A 14,125-nucleotide genomic window follows, 5' to 3' on the forward strand; every position below is an offset into this window, starting at 1 on the left:
TATAGAACAAAAACTTGACAAAAACGACAGATGAAACTTGAAATTAACAAAGCAACGCCAACAGATGATTTTAATTGGAACTCAACTGGAGTATTCCTGGGTTGCAATATTAGAGAGAAAATTAGATGTTAAATGTTAACAGCGGCATCATCCTCATTTAACAAATGTACGTGTATATGTTCTAGTTAAGTTTTGACATATACATAGTATTCCTCGGTTGCAAGAACTTTTTATGATCTTTCTGCTACATTGGTTTTTAATTCTTGAATGTTATGATTATACAAAACTATGTAGTATAGTAAGCATCACGTAATAATGTGTATATACAGTTCAGATAGATTAATTCCATATAACAAAAATTAAGAACAAGGTTTAAAGAAATCAATCAAGGAGAACCTCTGTGGCATATAGTGATTTGTTTAAAAAACAAGAACCTGAATAGCTATTTGTTAGAGATTTATCTTTTGATATCTCTTGAATACAAAAACAACCCAAGTATGAACATATACATAACCTAATAGGACTAGCTAAGAGATATAAGAAATCAGATTGCAATTGGATTGAGGACAACATGCACCACTACTCGAGTTGCTTCTTCTCTGATCAGAAAAGGGAATGAATGATCTGCCACAAAGTCCATCTTCTCCATGCCAGAGGAGGACCACTCGAAAAACTCCAACCAACAGCAGCAGTAGCAGCAGTTGCCTCTGTGCCTTCTTCATTAACTCGAACGAAGGATTTCTGGAGTATTAAGTTAACAGCTGGGTCCTATTATTAACTCCAGTTTATAGCATGTGTTTTGCTTCGAGTACTCTAGCATTGCATACCTACAACATACTAAAGTTATTGCAATTGCTACTGCTTCATTTTAAAGTGAAATACTGAAAAGTCACATATATATATAATATATATATATCTCACTAATATGGTCACATGACAATGCAGAACAATGAGAAATTTGGTTTTAATTAATTTTACACATATCATTGATATGATTACATGAGAGTGGATAACAATGAGAAATTTATGACTTGTGCTATATCTAAAGAGAGGTATGTAAAACAATAATGACTAAAGAAAAAACTTTTAGCAGTTTTTTTTTTTTTGAAACTCAACTTTTAGCAGTTTGTGTTTTATATAATTTTAATATTTTTGTTCTAATTCAGTTTCATTTGCATGAAAAGAATTATTGGGATATTAGAAGAAATTAAAATGTTTTAAGCCTTTGATCCCAGTTGTTCTTGCGAGCTTACGTGTTAGGTGTGGAGGAGGAGGATGAAAAAAATTGAGGGTTTACATCTTTTTTGTTCTAGTGTAATTAGTCGACTGCTTGTCACCTGCTTATTGGTGTACCTCAAATGCCAGACGGAGTCTATTTTGGTCTAAACTCATTGTCGCCGTAAAACACACCCTGAAACTGGACATCTTCTTCATCTATCAGCTCATCATGGGATGGATATTATACATGTGATGCAATGATGTTGATTACATACATTGAAATTTTATGTACAAAATTCATCGGCTTCTTATGATGAAGATGTAATACATGTACATGTATATCTTTTTATGTTCTAGCCAAATTTAACATCTACATAGTAGGGTTGCAAGAACTTTTTATCTTTTACGGTTTTACCATGAGCTTAGCTAAGAAGCGGAGAACATAGAGCCCTCTGTAGGTCAGCGAACAAAGATAAGCAATTGGCAATATTTCTCCGGAACAAAAACTAAAGAGTAAATATGCATTGCAAACTTGTTTGGGTAAATTGAACTCAAACAAAGCAACACTGGTGAGTCAATTAGGGCATACTCATCAAGACATCTCGCTGAAAAGACGAAAATCACATAGCAATACACAAATTATATACAATAATAAATCACTGAAACTAAACGATTAAGGTGTTACTATGAGATTGGGAGCAAATTAAACGCTAATAAAGTACAAGTTGAATTTAACTATTAAGCGATGAATATCAGTAATAGAGATAATTATATATAATCTTTGGTAAGCACAAGTAAAGCGAGGATCAGAGATTAGGGTTTCGGAAGTACCTGAATTATCCTCATATAATTATATATAATCTTTGGTAAGCACAAGTAAATTGATAGAGAATATTTCTTAAGGGTAAAATCCTCATATGGTACCTGAATTATCACGAAATGCAATTTTTGGTACCTACAAATTTTTAGGAAGTCTACTGATACTTGTACTATCCCTCTATTAGCTCCTTTAGTACTTCTGTCTATTCTGTTAAAAAAGCTTATGTGGCAGCCATCTGGCAGCCCTGTGAGAAAAATATCAAGGGTGAAATAGTCTTTTAATTCATATTTGGATTAATAGTATTTAATATATTTTACATCTATAATTTTAAAAATATTTTGACACAGAAAAAAATAAAAACAATAACGAATTCTATTTGACATGTTATTGGAGTTCTCGGGGCAATTCATTTCAGTACCTCTATTTGAGATTTGTGTTTGGTTGTTTTTCGTTAAAATATTGTTTTTATAAAGGACTAAATACTCGTTACTCCTCATACTTTTGCATGAAAAACAGTTTAGTCCAAAATTTTAAAATTAAACAGTTTAGTCCCTATTCTTTCTAATTCTCACACAACATGTCATAAAATGACTATTATACCCCTCACTTTTTATTTTTTCTGCCTCTCTCCACACACACACACACATATACATATATATATATATATGTGTGTGTGTATATGTGTGTATATATATAGAGAGATATATATATATGTATGTATAGATATAGATATATATATACACACACTATATATATATATGTATGTATTATATATATATATATATATATATATCTCTATATATATATATATATATATATATAATACATACATATATATATATAGTGTGTGTATATATATATCTATATCTATACATACCAGCATATATTTGGAGACCTGAACGCAAAGGTTTCTTCTCTGTTAAATCTGCTTATTGGATTGCACGAGAGAAGGTGTTAGGAAATGTGCTTACATCCTCTTCTCAGGGAAACCCTTATCATGTTCTGTGGAAAAGAATTTGGCGAGCACATGTTCCAGGAAATGTACAAATTTGTATCTGGCGCGCATGCCAAAATCTTCTACCTACAAAAGAAAAATTACTCCAGAAGGGTTATACGGGGGACACTGATTGCCTATTATGTCCTGCAAGATTTGAGGATAGAGCGCACATTTTTTGTAAGTGTCCTACAGCCCAAATAATCTTATCATCTCCTCCTTTCAATCTGCAAGCTAGTCTGTTGCCACATCTAAAATTCATTGAGTGGATGCTAGAGCAAGCTATGAACCTAAAGCAAGACACTTTCGAGAAGTTGCTTATGATACTGTGGGCATTGTGGAAGAACAGAAACACTAAACTCTGGGATGGTTGTGCACAAACATCTACTGATATTGTGTTCAGCTCCTTCTCTTGGTTGGATGAGTTTAGAAAGGCACGACATGATGTTGCTGCCAAGCTAGTTAAAATGCAAAAGAAACCATGGAAGCCTGATCCAGAAAAGCGATGGAAACTAAATGTTGATGGTAGTTTCTTACCAAACCAAATGAAAGGTGGTCTAGGAGGAGTCTTGCGTGATGGGGATGGTGGTTTCAAAGCTGCATTTACACAGCCAGTACAACATGTGGATAGTGCCAAACAGGTAGAGCTCCTAGCAATCAAAGAAGGTTTGCAACTGTTACAATCTTTGAAGGTGCAATCTGTGGTGATAGAGTCTGATTGCCTGGAAGCTACTTTGGACATAGGAAACCAAAGGTACGATCTGATTGATTATTCTGCAATTATTGATGATATAAGGATGACTCTGGCGTCCTTCCTAGGAGTGCAGATTTGTTTTGCTCCTAGAACTTGTAATGCAGTAGCTCATAGGCTAGCTAGCATAGCTTTTGATGAAAACTATACATCAGTTTGGATTGATAAGGTTCCAGAATGCATTCTGGACGTTTTACAATCAGATTGTAATCAGCCGACTTAAGGCTTCTTTCAATAAAGATAATTATTTGATTCAAAAATATATATCTATATCTATACATACATATATATATATATATATATATATATATATATATATATATATATAAATACACACACACACAATGTATATATATATACATACATACATAGAGAGAAATAAAAAGTGAGGGGTATAATAGTCATTTTAGGACCTGTTGTGTGAAAATTAGAAAGAATAAGGACTAAACTGTTTAATTTAAAAAATTTGGACTAAACTGTTTTTCATGCAAAAGTATGAGGAGTAACGAGTATAGAGTTTAATTTAGCAATTTCATTATAACGGAAGCGAATATAGTTTGGTCCATGGGCCTGTAATCAATGGGCTCTGCCATTTGAATTTGGTTCATTCGTGCTTCATATGATACAAGTCATATGTCCAAATTGCTCATTTGCGATCTAAAATATCTTTCTTATTAAGAAGGTTTTTGTTGATTATAAAGGATTGCAATCGTTGGATGCCGTAAAAGTGTCATCCGTCTATCTTGTTCTTCTTTTACTTAATAAAAACAAAAAAATAAAAAATCCAATAACTAAAAGAACAGAGGAAATCGATCAAGCGCAGAACTTCATTGGCACATGATCATGCTTTGTTCAAAGAACAGGAACCTATAGATACAATCAGTGAGATTTTTTAATACCATATCCTCATATTGATTTGTTAGAGACATTTCAAAACATAGTTCTTGATAAAAAAAATGACCCAAGTAGAAACATTTACAGCCTAATAGCCTAAGAGGACTTGGCTAGCTAGTAGATGTAAGATCAGTCTGCAACGGGATTGAGGACATGCCCGATGAACATCACAGCTCCAGTTGCTTCTTCTCGGATCAGAAAAAGGAATGGGTGATCTGCCACAAAGTCTATCTTCTCAATCACCGGACGAGAAGCAGAGCAATAACCAAACCCAACAGCAGCAGTCGCAGCGGCAGCTTCTGTGCCTTCTTCATTAACTTCAATGAAGGACTTATGTATCATCAATTCAACAACTGGTTCATCACCAACAACAGTCTCTGACAAATATGGCAACTTCAGACCTAAAGTTTCCAGAAATTGACAAGCTTCAAAGCCAAAAGTGATCTTAAACTTTGGGATTAAAAATTTATTAACTTCAACTTTTGTCCAAGGAAGATAGCGACCTAAAAACCCAGCCTCTGAACAAACTCTCTCAACCAGAGATGGCAGCCCATTACTTGCATTTGGAAGAAACACATACATGGAGAAGCGCCGATTGTGATCTTCACCTTGTTTGTAAGGAAGCTTTAAGACTTTGAAACCGTCAAAGACACTTATAAATTGGTCCTTCCAACTGGTCATGAAGGGTGCCTTAACTGACCTCCCACTGAGAAGGTGGAAATCAAACATCTTTGTTCTTGTTTCATTAAACTTCTGATCCCAAGCTCCTTTGAAGTATAAGGCATTTGCAAGAATGATCCTTGTGGTGCTGTCAACTGTTCCAGGTGGAAGAAGATCTTTAATGAGGCCTCTGGTCTCCTTCTCCGCCCATGAGTTTACTTCGCATCGTGCTTCCTCAGATTTGGTCATGAAATCCACTTGCTTTAGAACTGCCTTGTACGCATTCTCCACTACCTGTTTGAAGGAAGCCATGACAGGGAGAGACATTTCAACCCAAACACCATTGGCTAATGACAAGCAAGGACCGCCACTTGGGGATCCATCAGCAAAGACCAGGGGAATGAGCTTCAAGGCAAGATCGTTGAGCTGCTCGGTGGATTTGGCTTTGAGAAATTTGAGCATCTCGTCCTGGGGATAGCCCTTTTTCGACCCAGCTGCTATCAGGCTAAGAACCACATGGATGGACAGAGGAGAGTAGACCATGTTCTTGTCCTTGCCTTTAGTCAAAAGCAGCTTTTTTGTGATTCTCAGTGCGACATCAGTTTGGTTTTCAATGGATTCTTCCATCGTAGCTGTCAAAGATCCCAAAATTCCGTCTTGAACTGATGGTGAAGGAGCAGAATGACCAAATGAAAGCTGAGGAGGCCTTTCAGGGAGCATTCCAAACGGATTTGTAGCAGGGCATGCACTACCAAACCTGTGAAAGAGAACATGATATCATACTTGTTTCTTCAATCCAAAGGTTAATTTGGAAATTCCCAATGGAAAAAAAAAATTAATAAAACAGAGGACAACTCTATACATTATGTACTAGCAAAATATATGTCAACATTTAATATTATACTGTGTACACCGATGTAACTAATAAATTTCTAGAATTGGGATTTCTGGTTATTAAACACCAATAGAATCGACAAAATAAAATTTTATTATCCCTAAAATAGAAATCCTTTTTTACATGGACATGAAAATGAAGGAATTATGATGACTTTCTACATCAGATGAGATTTGCTAATTAATTATGTAACTTGAAAGCACCTTTGTTTCTGCAAAGTTCGGACCCAATTAGAACAACAGTAATATTAACAAGAAATATGACATACCATATTCCGGAGCTATTCTGCGATCTTTTAAATAATGAAGGGCCAAAGCCACCTCTGTTGCCTACAAAGAAAAAGCACAACCAATAAGTAAAGTCAGCACCATGAATTGACCAACAATTCAATGCCTGAAGGAACATAAACATACTAAAAACATAATGCTACCTGGCTCTGTTTGATCAAAATTGTTAATTCTGTTGAAGGTAGAAGTACTAGTCTCAAATGGCTGAGACACTTGGGAAGGCACAGCGAAGGGCTACACATAGGAAGAGATATTAGGGACAAAAATTAACATATATCACTAGTATATAACTTTATAATCAAGTATCAGGTTTCTAGCCTTCTAGGTGAAGACAGCAGGGTTGCCAAAAAGAAAGCTTAGGGCAGGCCAGTACCATGAATAGCATAGTAAAAAACTTCAAAACAAAGTTTAAGGCCTTAATGACGTAATGCTTGTGTTTTATGAAAAAGAAAGATACTTACAGATGGAAATGGAGTGTGTCCAGATGTAGAAGTTGAGGTAGTGCCAGAAGTTGGAGCTATGGTGACAGTAGTGGAGGCCGAACTGGAGGTTATGGTGATAGTAGTTGCAGAAGTTGGCGTTATGGTGATGCTAGTGCCAGAACTTGGGTTTATGGTGATAGTGCCCAATGTTGGGCTACTAGTAGTGCCAAAACCAGGCTGACTTGATCTACCATTGCTCGATGATGGTTCACTTATGGTGATAGTAGTACTGGATTCTGTATCAGACTGTGGATTAACAGGAATGTGAAAACTACTATAACCTGCTGCAAAGAGAGGGAACGCATCAGACAATACAAGTTGCCTAAATTCAGTTCATGTTCATCTTGAAGTAGAACAAATTAAATGCGTATGACCAGTTACATGTCCTATATGCATCTTTAAAATTGACCGATCCACCACCAAGTTCAAAAAACCAAAAAGGATAATTCCAAAACAAAATCCATACAAAAGTGTAATCTTAAACTGAAGGATTACTCAACTATATAAAGACAATCACATAATAAACGTACACATTAGCTTAAGGCATGCCAGAACAAGTTGGAAAGACAGAAGACATACCTGAAGCTGAGAATGAATTGAGTGCCATGATGAACTGGTCCGGTCTTCTGCAACTGCTCTAGATTCAAGTCTTCTCTTTATGGGGCTGAGATCTTAATACTTGTGTGTAGAGAGTGCAGGGACCTGAACCTATATATAGAGGATGATATCAGGAACTTCCCATAACAGTTTTCCTAAATCAATTAGGTCCTCTACATATAAATCCTGTATCAATATACATTACTACTTGATTACAAGCACATTAAGTTTCCCCATACAATATGGATTTCAGATACAAATTCCTTATTGTTCCAGGGATAGAATCATCTATGCAATCCCGGTTATTTCATTCAACAATAATCATATACAAATATACAATTGTTAAAGTCATAATGTGATTAATGTAAGTCCAACGTACTCTTCCAAAAAGGCCTAATCAAAGAGCTGCCAGTCTGCCACAAACAATTAGGAACCTGAAAAACATACAAAACAGTTGCCTGGCAACAAAGAAAACTTGATGGAAGAAGAGAAAATGTATACTATCGAAATTTTTTCGGATAAAGCATTTTGCAACCAGAAAAAGAAGAAAGAAAATGCGAAAAGTACAATCTGGAAAATACAACACCAGAATGAACAACTATTCATATATGGAATAAACTGAAAATAGAGGCAACAAAACACGACTAGATACCTAAACCGGAAACAGATAGAGAAATGGAGAAAACTTACAGTTAGGAACAAGCATCCTTTCCATTCCGCAGCACAAAACCAGTGATAGCCCTTCGATATAAAACTGAAACAAACAATAGAACACAGAATCAACCAAAAATTAGATGCAACACAAATTGAGTTTAACAATTAGGAATACATAGCCGGAAAGATGAAATGACCGAGCAATACACACACTACAGAACAGTAAGCCACTAAAGTCGAAACCGATCAAGGTCACATTGCGATTACTAGCAACGAAATAGTGAACCGAATCGCTAATACAGAGGTTGAATTAACGAGACTAGGCGAAGGATAGTACTGAAAGTCTGAAACATTATATACTAACAGTAAATGCAACTATGTCTGATAAAGCAGAAGCAAAGAAGATGATTAGGGTTCCGGAGGTACCCGAAAGTTGCAGAGAGCCGACGAGAGAAAGAGGAAGATCCTATATATAGGGGAGTTTGGTTGGCGTGAAAACTACGCCCGGAGGCGCGGGAATTCAAAGTATACGGGCCGGGCAATTTAAGTTTGGCCCATTCTTGCTTCATATATGAATTTTGGCCCATTAGTTTAGGTAATTTCGTGATATTATGTCGTGCCTGATGAAAATGATTTACGCCCGACCCGGATTCATTTACTGTTTTGTGCTTGGGTTATGGCGGAGCGGCAGCTTATTCTTTTTGGGGTAAACTCTTTTATTTTTATTTTTTACAAGGGAGCCTAAAAAGGCACAGCAAAAGAGCAAAGCAAAACAAACTAAGCCTAACATTAGGCCTAGCAGAGGATCTTCTAATTCTAATAGTTTCCTCAAAGTCTTTAAGAAAAGCACTGGCAGCATGAATAGGAGGAAGGTCGAAAACCACCAAACCATACTCATGATTAATGCTACGTATATTTTGAGCTACGTATATATATATTTTTTAGGGTAAATTTACCCCACCAAACCAGCTCAATATTTACCCTTTTTTGGGGTAAATTTTGAGCTGTGTGTGTGTGTGTGTGTATTTAGTAAACAGTATATAGAGTTAACCCAAAAGCTATACTGATACTTAATTTCATGTTTCAATATTGTTAGCCTGAACACATCTGCTACTCATTCATTGATGCCTGAAATATTAAAAACGAAACGAAGCTCAAATTTTTACCATCATCTGATTCATCTCTAAAAGTAATGTACTCAAAATTCTACATAACCCATGAAAGACTGTTTTTTGGGATGTTAAGCACTTGATCCTTTCACATCTGAACTAAAAACACCTAATATGCTTTATTTAGGACATCGACAATAACGCAATACTTCTTCCTTCCTAGAAGTCAACACACGACATCTGCTACTTTGGCCTGAGACTTCAACAAAATGGTACCTCTATGATCACAGTCTAGTAGATAGACAAGGAACCTGCTGCAAAACACAAGAACAAGCAGAAAGGTGTGAGCACATAATTTACATCCGAATATGAAACATAGTACCAAATACCGATTAACATTTCACCTGTTTAGCATAGAGTGAAGATCAGCAAACAGAAGGTGCTAATTAGCAATGTAGTAATAACAATCCTTGACCAATCAAATAGGTTTATCAAAGGATTCAAGAGATTGAGGAAATAACATTTTGTAGAAACTAAAAGGTTTATATCCACTAAGCTTAACAAATCAAAACTCTAAAAGTAGCTTCTGTCCACTAAGCTTAACAAATCTTATAAATATCCCCTTTAAGATGAAACTGAGCGACTGATTAAATACCAAGACATTCCATTTCAAGTGAGATGTGCTTCATCCCAAAAATTCACTGGAACTATGATATGCACATTACATAGCGAAACGAAATACAATAATAGTAAATATGATATGCACAAAAAAGTCATTAGTGACAGGACAATATGACATATAATTGTCCAGAGTTATTTGGAAAAAGACTGGAGAATGATCAAAGCCACCAGCCTAAACAGTAAACACCACCAATTAATAAAGTCAGCAACATCAACTGATAAACAAACCACTACATCGATGAAGATATATACCAATGAAGTTACCTGTGTTTGTTTGATTTCTGTTGAAGAGAGGAGTACCAGTCTGAACCGGCTGAGACACTTGGGAAGGCATGCACCAAGAGGGCTGCGCGCACAAGAAAACACTTGGTGTCATATATAATTATATATAATCAGGTTTCTAGGTGGAGATAGCATTTTAAAAGAAACGTAAAATAACTGAAGTTTAAGGCCTTAATTATGTAATACTAATGTTTGATCATAAACACAAAATATTTACGTGTGGAGATGAAGTTTGCCCAATTGATGAAGGTGTAAAAAGATTGGAATTCCCCGAAATTGATGAACTGAGGGTTTGAGCAAATGGACTTGAAGATGGTCGAGCAAATGGACTTGAAGATGTTCGACCAAATGGATTTGAAGATGGTTGACCAAATGGACTTGAAGATGGTTGACCAAATGGAGATGAAGTTGAGATATTAGAAGTACTTGAGGATGTGTGAGCACATGGACTTCCATACGGCCCAAAGGAAGTGGGTTTTTCTTTCTGAAGAAATGGCTGTGTGGTAAACTGGCAGCTGAAGCCACTCCCACCAGGAGGAACCACTCCACCTGAAATTTGATTTTAAAAAATATACAGAACTTAGCAAATGTCACCATTGCTGACAAAGTTAAGGCAAATGTTGAAGAGTTCAAGCTGAGAAAATATACCTTTATCCCCCAATTGATAATCTTCCCATCTCAGTTCCTCGTGACATTTATGCTCATGAATTGGCATTGCTGATATTGACTTCATACGACCAGCACCATTACTATCTATTTCAACAGATGCTGTGTAAGGAACCACTCTACTTCCCTGCCCCTGGTGGCCCCTAAAAGCTGACTGCCTAGAGGCATTGTTCCCAACTATTGGTGTCAACTGAGCTCCTACAACATATATAAAGGTATAACACAATGAGGTATTACTCTGACCTCCAAAACAGTAGTACTACTTAAACCACTCGTATACTTAGAAGTAGTCCAGTTCTTTTTGCTTGTGTCAATGTAAATCACTCATATTCTTAAAAAAAAATACTCACCAAATGGAGATCTCCGCGGTCCAAAAGGAGATGAAGCACCAACTTGGCTGCTGCAAGAGGTGCAAGTTGATTGCGCAAAAGTAGAAGTAGTGGATGTTGGAAAGCTAAAAGAATTAGTAAAAAAGCCTGGGGCACTTGTAGGAGCAGTGGATGTTGGAAAGCAAAAGGATGGAGTACTTGCACCACCAATGCCTGGGGTGCTTGTAGCACCATAAGTTGGGTTGCTGGTTATGGTGATAGTAGTTCCCGCAGCTTGGGTTATGGTGATACTAGTACCCGAAGCTGGGGCTATGGTGACAGTAGCGCCAACAGATGGGGCTATGGTGATACTATTGCCAACAGTTGGAGTACTAGCAGTACCAACACTAGAGGTTATGGCGATGGAATTAGTGCCACCAGTTGAAGCAGTAGAAGTGCCTACACCAGGGGTTATGGTGATCGTGGTGCCAATAGTTGGGGTACTAGTAGTGCCAAAAGCCAGGGTACCTGTAGTGGCCAAAGTGGTGGTACAATTAGTGCCAAAACCTGGAGTGCTAGCAGTGTTGAAAACCGGGGCGCCAAAAACGGTGGTAAAGTCAAAAGCTGGGTTACTAGTGGCAAAAGCCGGGCAACTGGTAGTGCCGAAAGCCGGGGTTGTGGTAGTGCCAAAAGGACTCCATCCAGAGCCTGTTTTGGTTTCAAAAACCGGCTTTGGAGCATCAAAAGCTGTTGCATGAGAGAGAGAGCCATGAGTTCAAAACAAGTATCTAGGCTAAATTCAGGACATATTCCTTTTTTTTTTTTTTTTTTGAAAGGAATTCAGGACATATTCTTCTTGTAACACAAACAAATAAAACGCATACAGGTCTTGATCAATCCTTATAATCTTAAAACAAAATCACCACAATGCAATCTCATAGTACCGGAAAGCGAATCCAACAAGACAATGCCTTAAAACAACTGTCACCAATAACCATTAGTAAAAGGAATAGAAATGAGATTCATGACAATGCATGTAAAAGCTTACAGTTATAGAAGCCGAACGAAGGCATCCTTTATTGTGAGTGTGTAGCTCAAAACGGGTGATAGCGTATCGAAATCGACCTGAAACAAATACACAACCTGAATTTGACAAAAATGAAACAAATTAAATTAGATGAACATGAATTGAATTTGACAATGCATTTTGATTTCGGAACTATGATCAGCAATTGGAACCAAAAAAATCATACAATAATTAAGACAATATGGTCAATGCAGTTACATAGGTTCAGGATTTGGGTGCAGATCGCGGAAATATGAGTTGAATTACAGGATTTAAAAGGCAATTATGAATGTGATGAACAGAAAAGAGAAAATGTATTAGGGTTTCGAAAATACCTGAAATTGCGAGAAGGGGAGAGTACGTGGATGAAAGTAGAGAGAAGAAGTAGTGGCCATCGACCTGAAGTAGGAAGTGTATATATACGTGTATGTGTGTGTTGCGTCGAAACTAAGCACAAACCGCGGGAACTCAGCGTCAATTTGCAGTCCCTAATTCGTGTCGGTCTTTTTTTTCTTTTTTCCTTTTCTTTCTCCTTTTTTTTTAATCCTTATTTTTGTTGCCTACTTTCATTATTAACGGATTGAAACCCTTCACTTTCATAAAAAAATTATTTGAACACAAATTAGCGGATAAACGTACGTGTTAAACTAACGTGCACTTGCATCTAACAAGAATGGATGAGTAAATAACATCAAGTACATCTTTTGATTATTAAAAGAAATGTTATATATAAATATCAACGGCTGATCGAGATCTATTGAATATGGTGGTTCACTTGCACCGCCGATGCGTAGAAGAATTTTCCGCCAATATGTGCCAGAGCTTAAATCCATTTGTGTATCATTCATTCAGGGTAGTTTTTCGGGTTCGGTGCAATATAAATAAAACTCGGTTATCATCTTAAATAATGGTGATTCTTTTATTTGATAATTGAAAATTTATTATTGGATAAAAGGGATTGGATTTCACTTTATCGATATATCATCTCTACTGAATTTCACTTTAAATATATATCATCTTTGCTCGATCTCGTCATTTGATCATAAGCCACTTCCATGTTTATCGGAAGATAGAAAGAAACAAAAAAAAAAAAAAAAAGCCAGAATTGTGGATGAGTACGTAGGAACAACGACTAGTAGCCCAATACCATTTGGTCTAGTGGCATAGTCTCCCCTTTGAAATTGGGAGGTTGTGAGTTCGACTCACGAAATACTAGTTGTAGCATTTGAGTTGTTTATCTGATAAAAAAAAAAAACAACGACTAATATGATGTCATTATTGAGATTTTAGAAAGTTATATGGGAAGTTTTCCAAACAATTCATCGATCTAGGACGAATTGGTCATAAGTTTGACTCATTTTAATGCCAATATATTATTAGGAAGTGAAGCTCTGCAATTGTTTAGACGTCTCCCAATTGTTGATATAATGTGAAATAGCACAATTTTTCATAGTTCCATAATTCCAGAAATCAGCTAGAAAATACAAAATCGACAGTGTTAGATTCATACAGAAACCAAGATATATTTTGTTGAGACTAATTTCGACTATATTTTTAGTGTATTTCTCTCTACATTTTGCTTAGTTATTTCCTTAATATTATCATTTCTAACTTCTTTTGTGTTTTTAGGTAGTTTTGAGTCTGGAAATGGAAGGCAAGGAGTAAAGAGCGCAGAAATGAGAAAAAATGGAGAAATGAAGTTTTCTCAGTTCTACCAGGAAAAGAAATCCCAGTTGAAGTAGGAATCCTAACTCAACTAGG

At 36.3% G+C, this 14,125-nt stretch overlaps 3 protein-coding genes across 12 annotated transcripts; 1 reads left to right on the top strand and 2 right to left on the bottom strand.

The window, feature by feature from the left end:
• The first annotated feature begins 3,316 nt into the window (after nt 1-3,316).
• On the top strand, nt 3,317-4,006 carry LOC133744998 (uncharacterized). Its single transcript, XM_062173008.1, has one exon. The coding sequence runs from the start codon at nt 3,317-3,319 to the stop codon at nt 4,004-4,006; it is 690 nt and encodes a 229-aa protein (XP_062028992.1).
• A 586-nt stretch (nt 4,007-4,592) lies between these two features.
• Nucleotides 4,593-8,690, bottom strand: LOC133743976 (serpin-ZX-like). Of its 6 annotated transcripts, XM_062172068.1 has the most exons (8): nt 8,464-8,690; nt 8,289-8,352; nt 7,978-8,056; nt 7,581-7,709; nt 6,981-7,285; nt 6,663-6,753; nt 6,501-6,561; nt 4,593-6,094 (listed from the first exon to the last, which is right to left on the bottom strand). In XM_062172068.1, the coding sequence occupies exons 4-8, from the start codon at nt 7,606-7,608 to the stop codon at nt 4,807-4,809; spliced, it is 1,773 nt and encodes a 590-aa protein (XP_062028052.1). In that variant the 5' UTR covers nt 7,609-7,709; nt 7,978-8,056; nt 8,289-8,352; nt 8,464-8,690; the 3' UTR covers nt 4,593-4,806. The 6 variants fall into 6 exon arrangements, with proteins under 6 accessions (XP_062028052.1, XP_062028054.1, XP_062028051.1 ...); XM_062172070.1 differs by lacking the exon at nt 7,978-8,056; XM_062172067.1 differs by having other exon boundaries at nt 8,289-8,690.
• Nucleotides 8,691-9,402: 712 nt separating this feature from the next.
• LOC133743977 (nuclear pore complex protein NUP98A-like) lies at nt 9,403-12,773 on the bottom strand. 5 transcript variants are annotated; one of them, XM_062172074.1, is made up of 7 exons: nt 12,700-12,773; nt 12,347-12,441; nt 11,341-12,045; nt 10,973-11,188; nt 10,542-10,873; nt 10,307-10,388; nt 9,403-9,672 (listed from the first exon to the last, which is right to left on the bottom strand). In XM_062172074.1, the coding sequence occupies exons 2-7, from the start codon at nt 12,369-12,371 to the stop codon at nt 9,653-9,655; spliced, it is 1,380 nt and encodes a 459-aa protein (XP_062028058.1). In that variant the 5' UTR covers nt 12,372-12,441; nt 12,700-12,773; the 3' UTR covers nt 9,403-9,652. The 5 variants fall into 5 exon arrangements, with proteins under 5 accessions (XP_062028058.1, XP_062028056.1, XP_062028057.1 ...); XM_062172072.1 differs by having other exon boundaries at nt 9,403-9,675; XM_062172073.1 differs by having other exon boundaries at nt 9,403-9,675; nt 12,347-12,423; nt 12,700-12,770.
• Between the last annotated feature and the right edge of the window lie 1,352 nt (nt 12,774-14,125).

This window comes from Rosa rugosa, chromosome 4, assembly GCF_958449725.1.
Source record: "Rosa rugosa chromosome 4, drRosRugo1.1, whole genome shotgun sequence".
NCBI classification, from domain to species: domain Eukaryota; kingdom Viridiplantae; phylum Streptophyta; class Magnoliopsida; order Rosales; family Rosaceae; genus Rosa; species Rosa rugosa.

Bases quoted from the DNA above. Each gene is read 5' to 3' on its own strand.
- LOC133744998 (XM_062173008.1), top strand. From the start codon at position 3,317: ATGAACCTAAAGCAAGACACTTTCGAGAAGTTGCTTATGATACTGTGG.
- LOC133743977 (XM_062172072.1), bottom strand. From the start codon at position 12,371: ATGCCTTCGTTCGGCTTCTATAACT. The intron at 12,046-12,346 runs GTAAGCTTTTAC...CTCATGCAACAG, and splicing joins TTCGTTCGGCTTCTATAACT to CTTTTGATGCTCCAAAGCCG. The intron at 11,189-11,340 runs GTGAGTATTTTT...TATATGTTGTAG, and splicing joins ACCGCGGAGATCTCCATTTG to GAGCTCAGTTGACACCAATA.
- LOC133743976 (XM_062172070.1), bottom strand. From the start codon at position 7,608: ATGGCACTCAATTCATTCTCAGCTTCAG. The intron at 6,562-6,662 runs GTAGCATTATGT...TTTTCTTTGTAG, and splicing joins TTTTGATCAAACAGAGCCAG to GCAACAGAGGTGGCTTTGGC. The intron at 6,095-6,500 runs GTATGTCATATT...TCTCTTTCACAG, and splicing joins CAGAATAGCTCCGGAATATG to GTTTGGTAGTGCATGCCCTG.